The sequence below is a fragment of the Aquarana catesbeiana genome, linkage group LG01 (assembly GCF_042186555.1).
Source record: "Aquarana catesbeiana isolate 2022-GZ linkage group LG01, ASM4218655v1, whole genome shotgun sequence".
NCBI classification, from domain to species: Eukaryota; Metazoa; Chordata; class Amphibia; order Anura; family Ranidae; genus Aquarana; species Aquarana catesbeiana.
Window position 1 is genome coordinate 289,383,414 of NC_133324.1, and position 23,477 is coordinate 289,406,890.

General features: G+C 41.8%; 1 protein-coding gene across 5 annotated transcripts in view; it reads right to left on the bottom strand.

The window, feature by feature from the left end:
* Positions 1 to 1,443: 1,443 nt before the first annotated feature.
* Positions 1,444 to 23,477, bottom strand: part of CABP1 (calcium binding protein 1) — an 80,591-nt gene continuing 58,557 nt past the window's right edge. For all 5 annotated transcript variants that reach the window (XM_073629290.1, XM_073629291.1, XM_073629293.1 and 2 more), the window contains 4 exons: positions 17,129 to 17,272; positions 16,782 to 16,891; positions 16,536 to 16,683; positions 1,444 to 11,146 (listed from right to left, as the gene is read on the bottom strand). In XM_073629290.1, the coding sequence (XP_073485391.1) occupies positions 11,121 to 11,146; positions 16,536 to 16,683; positions 16,782 to 16,891; positions 17,129 to 17,272 (428 nt within the window). In that variant the 3' untranslated portion in view covers positions 1,444 to 11,120. The remainder of the gene's footprint in view (positions 11,147 to 16,535; positions 16,684 to 16,781; positions 16,892 to 17,128; positions 17,273 to 23,477) is intronic.

The following is a 23,477-nucleotide window of genomic DNA, read 5'->3' on the forward strand; positions in this document are numbered from 1 at the left end:
TCATCACAAATTGATTCAATCATTTTTTCAATGATTACAACTGTCCTGGGCAATGAATGAACTAATGGGTGGAGGTGGTGGATGAAATAGAGAGTTAAAGGTAGAAAAGACTTGCTGAGGACTGGATGAGAAGGTGCTAATGAGGGTGATGAAATAGGTTTGCTTGGCAGGGCAGAAATTGTATTTTGGGAGGGCATATTCATACAGGGTGGTGTCAGGATCTGAATCTGTACCTGGGACCTCCTTTGTGTCTGGCTGTAGCTCTTCTTGCTGTACCACCTGAGATGCTGGACAGCTCCCTGTCTGATCCCTTGACAGTTTTGCCTTGTATCTTGTTTTTGGTGAAGCTTGAACGCTTTGCTCCTCCAATGAGCTTCCTGATTTAAGCCATATTTCTGCACTTTCTATTTGTCAGATTATTGCTCTTTCTCCAGACTATATCTTGCTCCTAGCGTACCTGCAGCTGTCCTTATCTTTGCTACCATTTGTTACAGACCTTTGGCTTCTTCTTCAACTATGCTTCCGATTGATCCCAACCTGCAGCCACTTGTTACCGACCTTCGGCTTGTTTACTGACTATGCTTCTGCTTCATCCCTACCTGCTACGTGTGTTACTGGACCCTGGCTTGCTCACCTCCTGGTGAGGCAATTTTAATGACCACAACCTGGCACTAGAAAGCAGTGAAACTACAGAATGTATGCAAGTTCATATGTATACTAGTGGATCTACAGATAGCTGAAGCATTGTGTGGTTTCTACACAGTCATACATCTCTGAAGATCAATTGGCAAGTCTCTGAAAGTCATTTCTGTCAGTTGTCATTGACTTTCACAGGGAAGTGTCTAGGACTGGTGAAGAAATTTTTAGGAGAGGGTGATAGAATGGTATAGTAAATGGTATAGTAAAGGATTATGGAAGGGAGAAAATCTTGGTAGAATGGGGCACATAATCCAAGCTTATCTCCCACCCAGAAGGCAGCTGCTTGATTAGTATTCTATAATCTTCATGCATTGCTCCACACGACAATATATATATATTACAGAACCCACAGACTGGTAATGATCTCACTGACATTTCCTGCCTTCATGCACATTGCTGGACTGCCAGGACCATTCTTTGTGACGGTTACACTGATCTGACCTCGGACACCAAAATGTGCAATTTTCCAGCTTGTGGGATAACATTCTAAGCACTGGCAAACTGACAGTGATCACCATAGGAGCAGATTAACTGAGCAGTTAACCCTTTACACACACACTATCCACCACAATGTATTTAAACATGCACCATTCACAGCATCTGCTGTTGCAATTGTAACCTAAAATAAATGTCTGTATCACTCACTGCCACGTCCACACAAGAATGTAATACATTTTACTCTACAGTACCTTTTCACAGAGGCAAAGTTCTTTAATTTTCAGTTAGAGCATTCAAAGATTAAGCTTATCAATTTTTAAATATTGTTTTAATGAAAAAGAAAAGAAAAACAGTGCAAAAATGTTTACAGAAAAGATATTACAAAAGAGACATAAGCAACAGTAAAATAAAAGGTTTTTCTAAAGTGAAAAATACTTAAGTGGAGTCCATCTGGTCTTTGGTTCAGTGCAGAGTTCAGGTAACTGGCAGAGTAAATCCAATCTAATCAGCAAGAGTCACTGGACCTCTTAATGTGACAGTATCTGATGGTAAAAATGAGAGCCCAGAGCTGCCAAATAGACAGCTTTTAGTTGACACTGGAGATGGTGTCACAGACCTAACTCTACCCAATCAAACGGTCTAAGAAGTGTGTTGGAGGTGTATTTTATTATGTTCGTCAGACACACCCTTGATGCTAACTATCCTAAATACATCTATAGCGCCATTCGACAAGTTTTCACAAACAGACAACTAGCATATTACATTTAGCAGAATGAAATTACGATTTGTCAGATACCACATATGATATAGATCTTATGTATATTTTCTCTTAGGAAGTCTAATGTGTCCTTTTAGCCTTCTGGGCCTTGTAAATTAGGTATGTTTGGTGTCTATCTGAATGGTATCTTCGTATTCTTATTAGTAAAAATGGCTTTTTATAAAGGTAACTCTATTACAACAGATATTATGGAGCATGTTTACATGAAAGATTGAGATGTATGCAAATTGAGTTGAGTTTTAGGTTAAAAAACAGACCCGCAGATGTGTATTGCTTTCTGTGTATGACAGAGCCGTTTAAATTTGTGTCTCATTGGAAGCTATTTGAGGACTCTGGCATATGGAGGCTTATGACATCTCTGCATTCTTTCTTGTCTGGCCTATGTCACTCTCTCTGGCCGCTCAGCACAGACATAAGATTTAAATCTGATCGTTTCTATTCAGCACCACTTCCCTATTCGCTCCACATAGTTTGGAATTACTTCTGACTCAATCTCCTCTTCTATTCAGCTAATATTTGGAGGTTATGCACAAATAGTCCGTTTTCTTCCTAGGAAAAGGCAACTGACAATATCCAGTTGCATTTTGTAACTTATTGAAAGACAACAATGTGTGCATGCCATTTTTTTATGCATAAGACAAACTGGGAAGAAAACTTTCCGTAGCTGCAATGGAGTTGTTTAAGGACATGCAAAGTTTCAATGTCTGCAACTCTTGTTAGACATCTACTACTGTATATCTGCTTAGTCTGTTTCATTATAGAACTTTTCTTTTTCTAATACCTCTATTTGTAGTAGTTATATAGAAAGCCCCATTGTTATCTTTAGGATCCTCATGTTATGGTTTGCAGTGATTCCGTTGACTAAATACAAGCATAGCAACAGAAGATCATCGATGTGAATTTATATTGTCATTGACAAGTCTTGGCACCATTTTCACCTAAAGGAAAGATTATTGCAGGCCTCGTGAGCAGCAAATTGGATGGAAGCTGAAATTTTACGCATGCGTTCGAGACCTATATAAGGTTATGAAATATAAAGGCCAGGAGCACCTTCAAGTCTGTCACCATGTACCCAAGACTTATATATAAATCCTAGTCTCCGTGAATATGTCAAGATAATGCTCAGGTGTAACACCTGACTGCACATGAGGACAGTGACGTGGATGAGGCCCCTGCTGTTCTGTTTAGTGGAGAGAGAAATATTTTTACACTGCCATCGCTGACCTCCTTTTTAGAATGTTGGTTGGCTTGCCTTCTCTGGTTTCAGTGCTTTTTATTCCACTTACCAAAACCAAGTATACAGCAAGTACAATAAAAACTTGACCTCAAGACTAGTTCAAGGTCAGTGACTCAAGGTACTACAGTCAGCATGACAGCCAGGCATCTAGCATTTTTTTCAGAATATGGTCAGCAAAGGCACCTTAAATATTAATTTCATTACAGATTTACTTTAGTTCACATATATAATGTGAAATCTACTTACCTTACCTTATACAGCATCTCTTTTTTCTTTTTTAGTTTGAAGCAGTGAAAGTGTTGGTTAAAGTGACTAGTCAGATCCTCGCTCTTTCTTCTTATTTGCTCCTTAACCACTTCCCACCCGGCCGTCATTTTGCTATAGGTGGTTCCGTTATCCTGACTGGACATCATATGACGTCTTTCAGGATAACAGCCGGCGCACACCCACGGGGGCACGCATTGCGGCGATCAGTGGTGCGGCGTGTCAGTCTGACACACCGCAACACCGATCTCGGTAAAGAGTCTCTTACGAAGACAATTTACCACGTGATCTGCTGTGTCCAATCACAGCTGATCACGGTGTAAACAGGAAGAGCCATGTATCAGCTTTTCCTCACTTGCGTCTGACAGATGCGAGTAGAGGAGAGCCGATCGGCTGCTCTCCTGACGGGGGGGTCAGCGTTGATTGATTATCGGCGCAGCCACCCCCCCCAGAGGATGCCCATCCAGGACCACCAGGGATGACCACCACTGATGACTACCAGGTATGCCACCCATATCCACCAGGGATGCCAATCTGTGCCCAAAAATGATGCCAATCTGAGCCCAAAAATGATGTCAATCAGTGCCCAACAGTAATGCCTGCCAGTGCCTCTTTTACAGTGATGCCCATCAGTGCCACTCATCAGTGTCCATCAGTGCCCATCCGTGCTCATCAGTGTCGCCTATCAGTGCCCATCAGTGCCACCTATGATTGCCCATCAGTGCCTCCTATCAATGCCCATCAGTGCCACATATCAGTGCCACCTATCAGTGCCCATCAATGCCGCATATCAGTGCTGCATATTAGTGCCCATCATCAGTGGCCATCAGTGCCACCTCATTGGTGCCACCTCATCAGTGCTCATCAGTGCCCATCAGTGAAGGAAAAAACATACTTGTTTACAAAATGTTATAACAGAAACAAAGAAAAACATATTTTTTTCTAAATTTTTGGTCTTTTTTGTATCTGTTTAGCAAAAAATAAAATCCTCAGAGGTGACCAAATACTACCAAAAGAAAGCTCTATTTGTGGGAACAAAATTTAAAAAATGTAGTTTGGGTACAGTGTTGCATGACCACGCAATTGTCATTTAAAAAGCGACAGCGCTGAAAGCTGAAAATTGGCTTGGACAAGAAGGGGGGAAAGTGCCTGGTATTGAAGTGGTTAAAAAAATCAAGTATTTGGTAGACTGTTGTGGTCAACACTGCTACTTTTTTTTTTTTTGCCAGGGTTTACAAATAGGCCCTAATTACAATTACAAAAAAGTACCGGTAACCATGTCTTTCCGCGGTTTTTCGTTTTCTGTGTTTTGGGATGAAATAGAAGGTTTTTTTGCTTTAATGAAACACTAATTAATTTTATGTTAATCAATTTTGTTAAATGTTTGAAATGTGTTTCTGAAAAAATATATATTTTTGTTGTATTTCAGGTAATCCAGGTTTTAATAAAATGTGTTTCCTTTGAATGTGAGTCATCCACGTAACAAGAAATTTTTTTTTTTTTCAGCCTGATTCAAAATATCAACACAGCTTGGTTCTATGTTCAAGCTTGTTTATTACTGTCCTTGCAGTAACCCGCGTAATGACCTGAATAAAGCGGGTCTGTATGAACTGTGTGATGCCAGCCGAGACTCCGCTGCTCATGCATTCTGGGTTGTTAGACAGTGTAATCTCGATGTGGATGGCTTCTTTCCTAGAGCGGCTCACAGATAAACACATTGAGATTAGCAGACCAATTGGATAATGATGTCAAAGGGAAATGCTGACCTTCTGCAAACAGAGATGAGAGGCAGGCTGCCCATAGTCTATGTTATTGTTAATAAACCAAATGTGCTTTTCTGTATAATTGTTACTGTTCTAAATATATTTCCAGATTACTAAGCTGCACGTGCACAGCTGTGTGATCTTTTAGTATGTAATTGTGTAACATCTGCATGTCCTTTATACTTGCATGTGCTTATCATAATGTTTTTTCTACATAACAAGCCCTTCTGCCTCTGTTTCAAAACACCCAACATAATGTTATTGATATTCCTTTTTAGTGAAGCACATACTTAAAGTAGGATGATTTCCCTCAAAAATAGTTGTCATAACACCCAGTTCCTTCAGTTTACATCCATTTTAGAAATAGAAAACTTGGTCATGGCAGATGTACAGGAAATATCCCATTTCTTACATAACCAATTTTCATGGGGTCAACTGTAGTATAGAAAGTCTATCCTTAATAGAGGGGATTCTGACACACACAGGACAATCCAAAAGGAACCAAATGTAATAAAGAATGCTCATCTCTGACACTGAGAATTCCCAAGGACTGAAGTATAATATAGAAACTCTTTCCTAACAGAGAGGGTTCCAAAGCAGCCAAAGAAAGCCCATCTCTGACACAGTGGTTTCCCAAGGAGTCAAATGTAATATAGAATGACTATCTCCAACACAGAGTATCCCAATGGAACCAAGTGTAATATAGAAAGCCTTTCCCTGACACAGAGGATTGCCAATGAGCCATGCGTCATATAGAAAGCCTGTCTCTGATATAGAGGATTCCCAAAAAGCCAGGTGTCTTATAGAAAATGCATCTCCAGCAGAGGATTCCCAAAGAGCCAAACGTCTTATATAAAACCTATTCCTGACAAAGAAGATTTCCAAAGGAGCCATGCATCATATAGAAAGCTTGTCTCTGACACAAAGGATTTCTAAAGATCCAGGTGTCTTATAAAAACAATATTTCTGACACAGAGGATTCCCAAAGAGCCAAGTGCCTTATAGAAAGCCAATCCCTGACACAGAGGATTCCTAAGGAGTCAATTATCATATAGAAAGGATTTCTAAAGATCCAGGTGTCTTATAAAAACAATATTTCTGACACAGAGGATTCCCAAAGAGCCAAGTGCCTTATAGAAAGCCAATCCCTGACACAGAGGATTCCTAAGGAATCAATTATCATATAGAAAGTCCATCCCTGAAACAGAGGTTTCCCAAATAGCCAAATATAATATAGAAAGCCCATCAGAGTTGCAGGCCATTTGCAGGTAGCTAGGTGAAAGAAAGCCCATTCCTGACACAGATGATTTCCAAGAGGCCAAGTATAATATAGATGTGTTACCCTCCAGGCCATTGTAATATGCATATCAGAGCTACTTGTGGCCAGCATAACATCCCCGGTTCTTATTTTTGTGGTCAAAGCAAGTGGGCAGTACATAAAAACAAACAGCCATGAATAGGAGACCAGGTCATCTAACAGAGCAAAACAATTTGTAGAGCAGCTACATTAAATGTGACTTTTAAAGTTAATGGTATCAACTTTAGTTTTGCAAAAATAGCTAAAAAATGCACAAATGCTTATAAAGGGGGTCCCATTTTACACTTACATCTACTTGATAAAATAAAGTTAGACCTTTCATATACTGAAACATTCGTAGAAAATCATTACACCTGATTGTAACAGATGAGATACCAGGTTGCATTACTGGAAGAAACACTTTAAATGTGTTTTTGTACAATAGCTGGACTGGCACATCATACGTTCATTGAATAATGCTAAAACTATCATCCCCTACATCAGTGTTTCTCAACTCCAGTTCTCAAGGTCCCCCAACAGGTCATATTTTTAGGATTTCACTCAGATGAAACGGCTGTGGTAATTACTAAGGCAGTGAAACTGATCAAATCACTTGTGCAAAATAATGGAAAGCCTGAAAACGTGACCTGTTGGGATGCCTTGAGGACTGGAGTTGAGAAACACTGCCCTACATGAACCATCAAGTATTTATCAAGTAAATACTCTCAGCATAAGAAGACTAGACAGTGTTGATCCCTAGAGATTCCAATCTTAACCATATGGGATACACTGTATTTGTCCTTGTCATGATTGATGAGAGCTGTGGAATATTTAATTATATTGAATCATTGCACACAATCCTTTGGGAAGAAGTTCTTGTTCTGTGATTCTTCATTGTCGTGTGCATATTTTAATCACAACATTCATCTGAGTACAAAGTTAAATATTTATAAAGACGCAGTACACATAAAATGATAATGCTGTATTGATGCAGTTGGCACTGTTTGAGTCTATGAAAAAGAGACCATTAGAATATTCAGTTAATAATTCCGCATCGGTAAACTATTGTATAAGAATGAAACACATAAATCCATGCACACAGTATCCAAAGTACTAGGATAGTATGAGGGAAATATCAAGGAGCATCCAGGAAATCTAGTTATAGGTGCTCACTATGACATATATAATATGTAACATGCACATTCTATCACTTAACATAGAAATATGTTGAGAAGTGGCTTGAAGACACCAGGATAAAATGTTTGCATGCTTCCTAGTCTCACTCTAGCTGGAGGGATCCAATCTGTCCTGAGGACCATGGTGGATTTGCTGGTAACTTGAATGGCCAGTTCAAGCCTCAAGGTAAGTTTCCTGTGCTGTCCAATTTTATGAGACAAGATACACTTATAATGTTGTAGGCTACTGATAGACATGAAGCTGATTTGATTTGTCAGGGTCATGGGGACCTAGAGGGGTAATGGTATTAAAAGAACTCACATTGTGATATTAGAAGATGTTCATGGAAATACTATTTCAGTTTCATGCTCACAAAAAAGAAAACACCTTCACTTTTGCTCATGGCTACCCGCTGCCTAGTTTCAGGTAATCAGCCAGGAACCACAGTGCAATAAAGATCATACATGAAAGTAAATGCACAACAATCAACATATTTTTTGTTACTTAAAAAAATAATTTACATAAACAAAAAAAAGTTTTCTTGCTTTGCCGGCTCTGTCAAACAATACAAAATTAGCCTATTTTTAATAAACTTGTACGTATTAAATACTTAATTCTCTGTTGCTGATTAGAAGGTGAATATTTATCTGATACCTACAGTTTCTCAGGAATACTCATAATTCTCAGGTAAATGCCCAAATTACCTGTTGGTAACTGTTACAGTCATATCATGCTTGCCAAGATTTGCTGAAGACCATTTTTCTGACCTAACATAAAGGGGTATGTTAATAAAAAAAACCCTGCTGAATAAATGTCACAAGCATTTGCCTAGCCATCACAAATTCTGACATAATTTTTCTTAAAGTGTTACTAAACACACAACAGTAAGATCAGTCTGTATATGCAGTGAAGCATGCTTGTTATACTCACTGTGGAACCTAAGGGGTTAATCCTCTGCATTGTGTACAAAGGCTGCTTGATCTTTTATGCGCTCAGGTCCTTCCACTGACTCCAGAACATGTCTGGATAATACAGAGCCTTTGGAGCTCTGTATTACATGCTCAGTTTGCTTAATTTGATGTGTATTGCTATAGAGTGTTTTCTTTTCTTGTGAGAGTGCGTGTGAACAGTACAGGGCCAGCACTGTCCACACAGAGGGTCCGTGGTCCTGGATCCTGATAGGACAGCTCAGTGCAGTATAAAAACTCCTCCTACAAGTTTTAACCAGGAACTAATAGAAGTCACAAGACTGCTATATACTGCTGATGAGAAAAGGTATTTAGCGGTTTATATATACTAAAATAATTGCATTTCCATGTTCTGTGTAATGTGGGAGACCAGATATAGTGCATGCAGGGTCCTGGGTTTACACTTTAATACCTTGAATTCCTAGGATCATCAGCTCCATCTAGTGGCCATAATGCAGTATTTTTCATAAAATTCTTAAATTGGGGATATACTGTAATACGATCAATAGATGGAGCCGAGGATCATATTAAGCAAAATAAAGTCAGAGTTTGTGATGGGTGGGAGAATGCAAATGACATTTGTCTATCTCTTTTTATCGATTTTTTTTTTTTAAGTTTAGCCAAAACTTTTTAAATTTAGGATAGAGGAGAAAGGTTAAAACCCCTGTCAGTTTATATTTGCTGTCTGTGGCCTGTTGGGGAGATTTCCCTTTAATTCCTGTCCCGGAGACACACCAGGAAATGAGAAGAAATTTCTGCAAAGTATAAGTTCCTCTCTTAGACAGTTTCCCAAATGGCAGATTTATCTTGTGGTTAATGTCTTGTTCTGGAAACAGTTCTAAAATTTTGGATTTCCCATCACTTTCTGTTTTGTTGATTGTGGTCACCAGGACAAATAGGGGAAAATAAATGTGACTCTACTGAACCAGGACAAAGACAGCAATAAAAACGTACTCTGCCTACTGTATCCAAAACTAAAAATGTTTGGCTACACATACGTTTTAAAAGAGTAGGTTTTGGCCCTTGAAACAGAGGTTCAATTGTCTTTCTTGGGCACCAGTCAGTCACATACAGACTTTTACCCTAGGCCAACCAGAACAGGGGGTCACAAATATTTTTTTTAAGTATTAACATTTTTAAATTGAAAATGGATTGATGAGTGATTCATGAATGTTAACTCTCAATCTAGTATGCCAGAATGCACATTCCTTTTGAAAAAAATTTTTAAGTTATAAAAGCTGTGTAATCTTGAAGCTGTCTTTCTCTCACCTTCTCTGTGCTTTCCCACTGCTCCACTCCATTCGCCTGCAGGAGTGCTGAGTCTAAACCATGTGATAGCTTGGTTTGTGTCAGAGCTTACACAGGTTAATGACCTTCTCTTTTCCTTGTGGTGCACCGCATCCTGATAGGAAGAGGAGGTCAATTGTTCCCCATCTCCGGAAATACCGGATGTTTCTCAGCACTCCTGCATTGGGGGAGGCAAAAAATGTACGTGGGATTCCCTTCAATTCTTAAAGCAGTGTTATTTATAACAGTCCTTATGGTTAAAGTATTATGGGTTGATTTGCTAAAACTGGATGGTGCAAAATCTGGTGCAGCTGTGCATGGCAGCCAATCAGCTTCTAACTTCAGCTTGTTCAATTAAGCTTTGAAAAAACAACCTGAGAACTGATTGGTTTCTATGCAGAGCTGCACCAGATTTTGCACTCTTCAGTTTTAGTAATTCAACTCCTTAATGTCAAGTGTCTATAAAGCATTACATAGAGAAAATGTAAAAATAGAACCAGGTAATACTTATCTGTCTCTAAGAGTATATTACATTTGGTCCTTGCCCCTAAAATTTTTTCCTGTCTGTGGCTCTATGCTCAGACTATTCTCCTTGATACTGTGTATTGTTGCTAACAGATGTTTTTTTTTTATTACCTCCTAGTAAGATACTACTAAGTCATTAGATGCTTGAGTACACACCAGTAAAGCCATATCTGTATGTAATAGCTGTGTACATACCTGTATTCTACACTGTCCTTGCATTGCAAGATCACGATTATAGATATTTAAGACTATTTATTTACTATAGCTGAAAATCCAGGAAGCAGATTCTATTCTATTATTGCACAAATCCTCTAGGAGTTAAAAATCACATGATGGGAGCTGTCTCATGCACACACAGGTTTGTTCTTCTCAGCATCCTGAAGGCTTCTTCAAGCTGTGTGACAGTTAGAAGCAAGCCCCTTATGGTTGTCCCATACATTGGTAATCACATTTCTGGGAGTGGGATGGCACACAATGAGTCAGAGCAGCGGGATCAGCAGGAAGAATGACCTGTGCTGTATTCCACAACAAGAATACTGACATGGCATTAACAAGGTGCCTCCAAGATAGGGACATTATGGCTGATGTGGGCACTGCCCTTTCAAGTCCAAATATTAGTGGAGTGATTGAGGCACAGCTTCGCCAAAGTGGCGCAGTCAAGTGGGTAACATGGGCATTATTTCACAAGTCAGCGAGACATCATACGAACAAACTCTGTCAATGAAAAAAAAAGAAATGATTAAAGAAGTAAATACATTATTCTTCTTTATTGACAAAATTTGTGACTGTAAAGAAAAACTCATGGCAACTAGACACCACCTTACCACAGCAATGTTAGAGATTGGAGCGATAAACATTTGTTACATTGCTTTTGCTAATTTATACAGCTTCACACATCGAAGTGGAGCAAATTATTCTTTATTGTTGCACTACTATGCATGTTAACATTTACATTCCTCATGTTTGTACTTTCTTTTTTTAATTAATAAAGGGATTGAAATTTAAATTATTCATAAATATTTTAATGTTAATTAGATTTTTGTTTATTCCCAGGCCTAAATGAGGTTCTTTCAGGTATAGACTGCTGGTTGGAAGCTAAACAGTGGGGACTTTAAGTGGAGAGTTTTGCTTTTGATTGCTGGTGATTGGTGGGTTGCATTTTTAGGTTCTTTTGGGGTCTTTTCCTTGCAGCTTTTTGACACCTTTTTCTGTCATTTTTTGAACAGCCTTTTTTTTCTTTCCTTCCTTCAGCCTACTAATTAGGGGAGTTCTTAATTGGTCACAGGTGCTTGAGGCCTATATAACTTTCTGTTGAGCACATCTGAAATTGCTAGACCGTTGGTTGGAAGCTAAACAGTGGGGACCTTGAGTGGAGAGTGTGAACAAGTTTAGCGTTTGACTGCTGGTGATTGCCGTGTTGCATTTTTTAGGTTCTTTTTGGGGCTTTTCATTGCAGCTTTTTAAAGCGGAGTTCCACCCATATAAAAGTCAGCAGCTAGAAAAAGTGTAGCTGTTGACTTTTAATAATTGGACACTCACCAGTCCCACGGTCCAGCGATGCTGGCGTACGAAGCCCCGCTTCTCTCCCCCTCCTCTCCTCGGCATTGTGACTGTGGGTGCCCGGCTGTGGCTTCAAAGCCGGGCACACAGTGCGCGAGACGCGCTGCACGCTGTGATTGGCCGGGCAATCTCCTGGGTCCTGTGATGTGTCCCAGAAGATTGCACGGAGGGAGGGGGGAGAGGTGAACTTCCTTCCGGCTCCACGGAGCTCCGGGAGGAAGTGGGAGATGGATGCCCCTAAAAAGAGGGTATCCAACCCCCCCCATTTTTGGGTGGAACTCCGCTTTAACACGTTTTTCTGTCACTTTTTAAACAGCCTTTTTTTTTCTTTCCTTTCTTCCTTTCCGCAGTTAATTGGTCACAGGTGCTTGAGGCCCATATAACTTTCTGTAGAACTTATTTTGAGCCTGCTCATCTTTGCTTTGGCTGGAACTTAGACCAAGTGGAACTGGACTAAGTGGTGAGTTAAAAACCAGAATTGAAAACAGAAGGTTATAACAGGGGTCAAAGTACCTGTGTAGTGTGAGTGTGTACCTGTGTATTGTAAGTACATGAGTGCTGTGAGTGCAAGTGGGCTGTACTGAGTATTAGTGTCAGGTAGTACCTGTGTATTGTGAGTACCTGAGTGTTGTCTGAGTAGTGTGTGTGGATCGTTGGTACTTGTGTATTGTGTATACTTGTGTATTGTGTGTGAACATGGGTCTGCGAGTGCACATGGGTCTACGAGTACCTGTGTATTGTCTTGTTGAGTACATCTTGCTCCATTTATGCATTCCTTGATCATCCGATCGAGGGCAAATATTGCTGTGCAAAATGTAAGCACATTGTTTCCCTGGAAGCCCAGGTTCTGAATCTGGGGAAGGAACTGTCAGCACTGAGAAGACCCTGCATACTAAAGGAGAGCCGGGAATGTACCCGGCAGGTGCCAGCACAGAGGTGGGTAGAGACAAAGAGGTGCAGGCACTAGAAAACAGTAGATGGGTGACAGTCAGGAAGGGTAGAGGGGGAAGTGCCAGGGAGGCCGATCCAGGACTGGAGCATCCCAATAAGTACGCTCCATTGAGTGACATTGGGAAGAATTCCTCCAGTGAGAGTGGGAGGGGGGAAGTGAAGGGAAAGGAAAGACAGATTCTGGTGGTAGGGGACTCAATTCTTAGAAGGACAGAGAGGGCAATCTGTAACAAAGACCTGAAGTGCCGAACTGTATGTTGTCTACCGGGCACTTGGGTTCGGCACATCACGGAGCTGGTGGACAGATTACTGGGAGGACTGGGGAAGACCCGGGTGTCATGGTGCACGTTGGCACCAATGGCAAAGTCAGAGGCAGATGGAGTGTCCTAAAGAACGATTTTAGGGACTTGGGAGCTAAATTGAGGAAAAGGACCTCCAAGGTAGTATCCTCAGGAATACTACCAGTACCACACCAGAAAGGCAGAGGAAGATTAGGGGAGTAAACAAGTGGCTAAGGAGCTGGTGTAGTAAGGAGGGGTTTAGGTTCCTGGAGGTTCCCCTATAAAAGGGACGGAGTGCACATAAATGAGGAAGGTGCAAATCAGCTGGGAATGAAGATGGCCAAAAAGTTAGAGGGGTTTTTAAACTAGGCGACGGGGGGGAGGTAGAGACAGTCAGCACGGAACATATTCCAGAGGGCAGTATTGGGGTATTAGTGGTAGGTTGCCTAAAGCACATAAACCCAAGGTAAGTATAGTAACAAGTCCTGCAATCTCAGAAAACTCAATAAGAGGATAGTATGCGACCGGTCTAAACTATGTGGCATGTTCACCAATGTCATGAGCCTGGCGGACAAGATGGGTGAACTAGAGATACTGTTGTACCAGGAGGATTTGGATTTTGTGGGAATTTCAGAGACCTGGTTCAACAGCTCTCATGATTGGCTGGCAACCATTCAAGGGTATACCCTTTATTGCAGGGATAGAGAGGGTAAAAAAGGGAGAGGGGCATGTCTATATATCAAGAATAATGTACAAGTGAATGTGAGAGATGACATCGCTAAGGGAGCTAGGGAGGAGGTGGAATGCTTATGGGTAGAGCTCCAAAGGGATGAAGCTAAGGGGAAAATAATACTGGGAGTATGTTATAGGCCCTCTAACCTGAGGGAGGAGGGGGAGACGGATCTCCTATCACAATTTGGATTAGCAGCAAGGATGGGAAGTGTTATCATAATGAGGGATTTTAATTTTAATTTAACTGGGCGGAGGGAACCACGCATTCGTCTAAAGCTCACCAGTTCCTAAATGTCTTGCAGGACAATTTCATGGTTCAGATGGTAGACGCACCAACTAGAAATGAAGCATTACTGGATCTGCTGATTACCAGCAATACAGACCTGATCATGGATGTGGAAATACGGGGCAATTTAGGAAACAGCAATCACAGGTCAGTATAAATCACACAAATAGGAAACATAAGGGTAATACAAAGACACTGAATTTCAAAAGAGCCAACTTCCCTAAACTACAAACCTTGCTAGAAGGCATAAATTGGGATACAATCTTAGGAACAAACAACATGGAGGAAAGATGGGTTTGCTTTAAGAACATATTAAATAAGGGCATTAGCCAATGCATCCCATTGGGTAATAAATTTAAAAGAGCGAACAAAAGTGGCTTAACTCCGATGTAAAACTGCATATAAAAGCAAAGGAGAAGGCCTTCAAAAAATACAAGGTTGAGGGATCATCATAAGCATTCAGAATTTATAAAGAATGCAACAAGAAATGTAAGGATGCAATTAGGGTTGCTAAGATAGAACACGAAATTCTTCAAGTATGTAAACAGTAAAAAAGGGAGGCCCCATAAAGAATGAGGAAGGACATCACAAAGGATGGGGAGATGGTGAAGGTATTGAATTTATTCTTATCCTCAGTCTTCACGAGGGAATCGGGGGGCTTCAGTAACCAAAACTGCAGTGTTTATCCTCATGACACATCACAGGAAGCACCTCCATGGTTAACAGAGGACAAAATTAAAATTAAACTTGGGAAACTTAACATTAATAAATCACCAGGACCAGATGGCTTGCACCCGAGGGTACTTAGGGAACTCAGTCAAGTAATTGCCAGACCATTGTTCCTAATTTTTACTGATAGTCTACTGACTGGAATGATACCAGCGGATTGGAGAAAAGCCAATGTAGCACCGATATTTAAAAAGGGCCCAAAATACATCCCTGGGAATTTCAGACTAGTTAGCCTAACATCAATAGTATGCAAACTCCTGGAGGAGATGATAAGGGACAATATACAAGATTTTAGTAATGAGAACGGTATTAATCAGTAATTAGTAATCCGCATGGATTCATGAAGAATCGTTCTTGCCAAACCAATCTATTAACCTTCTATGAGGAGGTGAGTTGCCATCTAGATAAAAGAAGGCCTGTAGACATGGTGTATCTAGATTTTGCAAAAGATTTTGACACAGTTCCCCATAAACGTTTACTGTACAAAAGGGTGAGTGCATGGATTGAAAACTGGCTACAAGGGCGAGTTCAGAGGATGGTTATAAATGGGGAGTACTCAGAATGGTCAGGGGTGGGTAGCGGGGTCCCCCAGGGTTCTGTGCTGGGACCAATCCTATTTAATTTGTTCATAAATGACCTGGAGGATGGGGTAAACAGTTCAATCCCTGTATTTGCCAACGATACTAAGCTAAGCAGGGCAATAACTTCTCCACAGGATGTGGAAACCGTGCAAAAAGAGCTGAACAAATTAATGGGGTGGGCAAATACATGGCAAATGAGGTTTAATGTAGAACAATTTAAAATAATGCATTTGGGTGGCAAAAATATGAATGCAATCTATACACTGGGGGGGAGAACCTCTGGGGGAATCTAGGATGGAAAAGGACCTGGGGGTCCTAGTAGATGATAGGCTCAGCAATGGCATGCTAACAAAGCAAACAGAATATTGGTATGCATTAAAAAGGGGATCAACTTCAGAGATAAAACGATAATTCTCCCGCTCTACAAGACTCTGGGCCAACCGCACCTAGAGTATGCTGTCCAGTTCTGGGCACCAGTCCTCAGGAAGGATGTACTGGAAATGGAGTACAAAGAAGGGCAACAAAGCTAATAAAGAGTGAGGAGGATATTAGTTATGAGGATAGGTTGCGAGCACTGAACTTATTCTCTCTGGAGAAGAGACGCTTGAGAGGGGATATGATTTAAATTTACAAATACCGTACTGGTGACCCCACAATAGAGATAAAACTTTTTTGCAGAAGGGAGTTTAACAAGACACGTGGCCACTCATTAAAATTAAAAAAAAAGAGGTTTAACCTTAAACTACGAGGGTTCTTTACTGTAAGAGTGGCAAGGATGTGGAATTCCCTTCCACAGGCGGTGGTATCAGCAGGGAGCATCGATAGTTTCAAAAAAATATTAGATAAGCACCTGAACGACCGCAACATACAGGGATATACAATGTAATACTGACATATAATCACACACATAGGTTGGACTTGATGGACTTCTGTCTTTTATCAACCTCACCTACTATGTAACTATGTAACTATGATATACTAACCTTCAAAATCCACTTGTCCATCCCCATTTAAATCAACATCACGTATGATATCCTCAATGTCTCTGTGACCAACTTGTTGTCCCAGAAGCTTTTTCATTGCCTCCCGTAGTTCAGTTGTACTGATCTCTCCATCCCCATTGGTATCAAACTAAAAAGATGAACAAGATATTAAAACAACTGGTAATAATAATAATTGTAAATAATTAGGATAGGTTTACACAATAGGGCGTTCAAGGATCCCCTCACCTCTTTGAAGGCATCTCGAAGTTCCTTTACTCCAATCATATCAGCTGTCTCTGCTAGAAGTTTAGGACCCATTAACTCTACAAAGTCATCAAAGTCAACATGTCCTCCAACTATAAATATTTAGAAGAATAGGAAAAAAAGGGTATATACGTTACTGTCTTGCAAACACTGATTCGTGGAATTCATAATTCAGTTCCGAAGCCCCTAGCTTACGTTTCTAATATTTGATAAACCTTTTACATATTCCAAGTCATGATAAATATATTGGGTCAGTTTGCTATGAGTGAATAATGAGACATCTTTACTGTAAATTAGGAAGTTTACAATGAGAGAGGGACATGACTCACGGTTCATATTGATTTGCTGAGACAGTTCTATTAACTCCATCTCGGTTGGCATGTATCCCATGGTCCTCATGCAATCCCCTAGGTCCTTACAGCTGATATATCCATCTTTGTCTTTGTCAAACTCTTTGAAGGCTTCTCTGAGCTCTGTGGACAACAATATATGGTTTAAAGTTACACAGACTTTTATGAAACTGAACAAAAAAATTACAACAAAATATATTACATGTGACGCCAAATAGTCATTTTTATTTGATAATGAAAATTGCCATGAGTGTTATGCAAGGAGTTAATTGGAACATGTTACAGTATGTATTCATGACCTGGATAGATATATAAACTTGGACTCTCTGGCCCTGTCAATTGGATTGTACCATTTGTGTCCATGGTCGCTGTCCATCCTGTATAATTTAGAACGCCAACACCAATCTGTGGCTGCAAATCCTGATTTATTGTAATAGATAAGTAGATATTTGTCTTTACAGTCTTCACTATAATACAGTATCTCACAAAAGTGAGTACACCTCTCACATTTTTGTAAGTATTTTATTCTATCTTTTTATGTGACAACACCGAAGAAATTACACTTTGCTACAATGTAAAGTAGTGAGTGTACAGCTTGTATAACAGTGTAAATTTGCGGTTCCCTCAAAATATACACACAGCCATTAATGTCTAAACAGCTGGAATCAAAAGTGAGTACACCCCTAAGTAAAAGTGTCCAAATTGGGCCCAATTAGCCATTTTCCCTCCCCAGTGTCATGTGACTCATTAGTGTTACAAGGTATCAGGTGTGAATGGGGAGCAGGTGTGTTAAATTTGGTGTTATCGCTCTCACTCTCTCATACTGGTCACTGGAAGTTCAACAAGGCACCTCATGGCAAAGAACTCTAAGGATCTGAAAAAAATTATTGTTGCTCTGCATAAAGATGGCTTAGACTATAAGAAGATGACCAAGACCCTGAAACTGAGCTGCAGCACAGTGGCCAAGACCATACAGCGGATTAAGAAGACAGGTTCCACTCAGAACAGGAAAGACAAAAACAGAACATTCCATAAGTCAACTCACCAACCAGTCTGCCAACCGCCCAAATGAACCCGTCCAATATTCTGCGTTAAAAACAGGTAAGCTGCGTAAGCTGCAAGGCCTATTCATGGCACCCTGTGTATTGCTTGCAGTCCTAACTCTACTGACACCTTCGCTGCCACTCTGCTATTGCTGGGTGCCCAGTGTGCTCCTATTCCTTTAAGGGGGATTGAGCTGCCTCAAGGCCCACCTGCCCCTCATCTATCCATTTAATGCATGTGCTTCCATTGTGGAGACGCTTATAAATTCAGTAGCGTTGTCTCCTGGACAACTGGTAATATGTATGCACTGAAGACACGAAACGAAATAGGCAAGTTTATTAAAGTGTTACTAAACCCAGGTCTCCCACAGTACGCAGAACATGGAAATGCAATTATTTTAGTAAATATAAACTGCTAAATACCTTTTCTCATCAGCAGTATATAGCAGTCTCATGACTTCTACCAGTGTCTGGCTGAGCACTGGTTAAAGCTTGTAGGAGGAATTTTCATTTTCCCCTGACTGTCCTATGAGGCTGCATGACCTCTGACCCTCTGTTTGGACAGTGCAGATTGGCCCTGTGCTGATCACATGCACCTGCCCCCCCCCCCCAAAAAAAAAAACCTCTATAGCAATACTGTCACGTACCTGGTCTTGAAGCCGAAATACTGAGAGGGCTCTCCTTGCGGCTGAGGGCTTAGTGTCCCTGAAGGTGGAAATGGAACATGAAACCCAGAGAAGCAGGGATTGCCGGCTGTGCCACAGATGAGAGATGCTGGCCTGGAGATCTCTCTGTAGGTGGATACCAGATGAGGTGAGCAGTAGGTCCCAGTGGAGCTGATGATTATGCAGACTGCATACAGCAGGAAAGGGTTTCAGTGGAAAGTGCATTAAGTTGGATACAGCAAGTATGGATTGCAGGCTGGAGCAACAGGTAAGTACTTCAGGTAGGTGCAGCAAGCTGGGTACTGCAGGTAGGCACCAGGGCGGATCACAGCTGACAGGGTGAAGCAGGAAGCGTAGTCAGGGAAGGTCGGTAAGCCAGTGGTCAGCAGACAGAAGAACAGAGACGTGGTCAGGCAAGCTGAAGTCATACACAGGACAGGAGACAAGAGCAGATCCGTGGGTAATCCAAGGTCAGACCTGGGAAAGAGACAAGAGGTATCCAAGGGCAGGCCGAGTCGTTAACAGGAGATCAGAAGCATAAGCACACACACACACAGGAACAGGAAGCCATGTGCTGCAGTCGCTCTTTTAAAGGCCAGAGGGCACCCGGACGTGACAAGCATTGCGTGCGCCAGCACGCACGCATCTTCTCCATGGCGAATGTGCGTTCGCAATATGTGTGTGGGCGTGGCTATATTGTAAATTGGCCACTGTGCCAGGCAATTCTCCTCCTTCTCCTGACAGTGCCCTTCCCCTACGGCAGCCTCCGGATGCCCAAGCGTGATATCTTTTCAGGGTTTCTGTTGAAGAACTCACACAGAAGTCTAGGAGCATGAATATTACCTTCAGGCTCCCAGGAATTCTCTTTAGGATGGTAACCTTTCCACTTGACAAGATATTGAGTTTGCCTTCCTCGTTTCCTGTAACCAAAAATTGTCTCTACCTCAAATTCAGTCTCCTCACCTAACAGGTGGTGGTGGTGGGTCTTCACTCCCTGGAAAATGGTCTGAAGAGGCAGGTTTCAGAAGAGACACATGAAAGACTGGGTGGATTTTGTAAGACTGTGGAAGTGTCAATTCAAAGGCCACTGGGTTTATCACTCTCCTTATCTCAAATAGCCCAATGAATCTCGGACGCAGCTTCTGCGAAGGGCAAAGGTATTTCTAATTAGCCGTAGATAGCCAGACCCTGTCTCCAACTTTCAAAACTGGATTCCCCCTCCTCTTTTTATTATAGTGCCTTTTATAGTCCTCCTGAGCTTTTGAAATGGCCTCCTGAAGAACCTGATAGTTGGTTAGGATGGAGGTTAATCTGTCTTGAACTGCGGGCACAGGAATTTCTGGCAGCACGCCAGGCAGAAAGGATGGATGGTACCCATAGTTGGCCCAGAATAGGGTCTGGTTGGTGGCAGCATGAACTGAGTTGTTATAGGCAAATCCAGCATAGGGTAACAGAGATACCCAATTATTTTGTGAGAAAGTGGAAAAGCACGGAAGGTATTGTTCCAGGGCTTGGTTGGTTCTTTCCATCTGGCCATTGCTTTGAGGGCGGTAGGCTGAGGATAGGCAGACATCAATGTCTAAGGCTCTGCAAATAGTTCTCCAGAATCTGGAGGTAAATTGTACCCCCCTGCCAGAGACAATGTTTCTGGGCAGGTCATGGAGCCTTTCTATCTCCTTAATAAAGGCATGGGCTATGTCTGCGGCAGAGGGGGTGCCCACCATAGGTACAAAATGTGACATTTTAGACAATTGGTCTACAATTACAAAAATGGAGGTGAATCCCTTTAAAGGGGATAGATCCACGATGAAGTCCATGGACAGAATTTTCCAGGAAAGGTCCGGGACTGGTAATGGCCTTAACAGTCCCCAGGCTTTAGTGTTACTCCCTTTGCTGTGAAGGCAAGTTGTGCAGGAACCAACATAATCTTTGCAGTCCTGGTTCAAGCCTGGCCACCAGAAGGACCATTGGACAAGTTCGATAGTCTCGTGTACCCCAAAATTACCAGCTAGTTGATGATCATGGCATGCTTTAAGGACTAAAGTCCTGGTCTCTTGTGGTACAAAAATGTTATCGTAATGCCAGAAGAATCCATCTTGCTTCCTTAGAGAAGAAACTTCAGTTTCCGGGCATTGGGCAGATGCTTGCTGTATGGCTGATTTTAGATCAGGTAGTAATAGTAAAAAATGTGGTGAGGACAGGATGGTGTTGGGAGATAGATGCTACTTCAGGAGTTTCCGGGAACATTCGAGAAAGAGCGTCAGATTTGCTATTTTTGGACCCCGACCGGTAAGAAATGTGGAAGTTAAATGGGGAGAAAAACAGGGCCCACCATGCTTCCTGAAGTCTAAGATGTTTGGCGGTCCTGAGGTATTCCAAATTTTTGTGATCGGTAAAGATCATCACAGGGTGGGCTGCACCCACCAGCAGGTATCACCATTCCTCTAAAGCCGTCTTTATGGCTAACAGCTCCCGGTCACCGACATCATAATTCTATTCTGCTTGAGGTCATTTTCTTGAAAAGAAGGCTACTGGGTGGAGTAAAGCTTTGGGCCCTTAGCGCTGTGATAAGATCGCTCCTTAAGTTTATCAAAGGCTTCCTGGGCCTCCTGAAAACACTGAAATTCAGAGTGTTGTCGTGTCAGATAAGTGATGGGGGCAATGATGGCTGTGAACCCTCTGATGAACCTTCTGTATAAATTAGCGAATCCTACAAATCTTTGGATCTCTTTTTTATCCACTGGGGCAGGCCACTCAAGAATATATGACACCTTCTGGGGGTCCATGGCGATTCCATTGGTGGATAGTATCAACCCCAGGAATTTGAAGGTTTGTTTCTCAAACTTACATTTCTCTGCTTTTGTCCATATTTTCTAAGGCTAGTTAAGACTTTTTTCACATGTACACGGTGTAGTTCGAGTGATGGAGAAAAAATAAGAATATCGTCAAGATAGACAACCAGGTATTCTCTAAAGATGTCATTTATGAAATGCTGGAAAGTTGCCAGAGCATTATATAATCCAAAGGGCATGACAACATACTCAAAATGTCCGAAACGGGTTCGGAAAGCTGTCTTCCACTCATCCCCCTCTCTAATCCGGACTAAGCACCCCGGAGATCTAGTTTTGTGAAAACTTGGGCAGTCCGAAATCTTTGAAAGAGTTCTGGTACTAGGGGAAGCGAATATCGATTTTTAACGGTTATTTTATTTAATTCCCTGTAGTCCACACAGGGCCTGAGTGTGTGGTTCTTCTCAACAAAGAAGATCCCTGCTCCTGCCGGGGAAGAGGAGGAATAAATAAATCCTTTCTCTAGATTTTCGTCAATGTAGAGACGTGGAGCTTCCAATTCCATCTCAGATAGCGGGAAGATTCGGCCAAAGGAAATTTCTGCACCCGGAAGCAATTCTATGGGACAATCATAGGGCCGATGCAGTGGCAAGATATCGGCTTTCTTCTTATCAAACACATCTAGAAAGTTGTGGTTAATGGACCGGACAAGTTGGCTGCTGTCAGATACTGGTTGAACAGTCATACAACTGGAAGGGTTCAGGAACAAAACAATATTGGCAGTAGGCAGAGGAAAACATGATCCCCTTAGACCAGTTAATCCTGGGGATATTGGATCGCAGCCAGGTGATGCCCAATATCACAGAAAACATGGGGGAACAAAGGACATCAAAGCACAGCAATTCCTGATGTTCAGAGTCGGTTATAGTCATGGTGGGTTCAGTCTCTTGAGTGATGACCCCTGACTTGGGGATGGTGCCATCTGCCAGGTGAACAGTAAGGCTCAGTCTTTTAGGACTAATCGGGATCTTAAATTTCTTGGCCAGAGCGAGGTCTAGGAAGCAACTGCAGGCACTGGAGTCAATTATGGCCCAAAACTTGATTTCCCCGTCCACCACCTGTAATGAGATGGGTAGAGCCAGATGAATCCCAGAGACTGGGGGGTAAACAGGGCAAGGAGGCAGGGACTTACTGGGTCTCATAGGGCAATTACGCAGAAAATGTCCAGGCCCTCCACAGTAGAGGCATAGGTTGGCTTGCCAGCGGCGTGTCCATCGGGAGCTAGGGCAGAATGCATCAGTCCAATCTGCATTGGTTCCACCATCAGAAGTGTTGAAGAAGAGGAAACAGGCACAGAGTGGATTGCTGGGGGAAATCTGGGTAGCATCCAGGTAGGTCTGGAGGATTGAATTTGTTCAGATCGTCGCTCCCGTAGTCGGCGATCAAGCTGGATGGCCAGTTTGATGAGGTTTTCCAGAGTGGCAGGAGCATCGACTCCAGACAGCTTAACTTTAAGTGTTTCAGATAGGCCAAGCCCAAACTGGTACTTTAATGCAGCCTCATTCCAGCTGGTGACTGCTGACCATTTGCGGAATTCAACTGTACAGTCTTCTAAAGGCCGGCGCTCCTTTTGGAGTGTGTGTAGGGCTGCCTAGGCCATGGCCATCTGCTGGGGGATCGTCATAAAGTTGTGACATGATTTCAAAGAAAGCTAAGACTGAGTTGAGGACTGGGTTCTTTTGCTCCATAATATGATGGGCCCAGGATTGCAGTTCATCTGTGAGCAGAGAAATGATAAAGCCAACTTTAACGGTTTCAGGAGAAAAGGTCC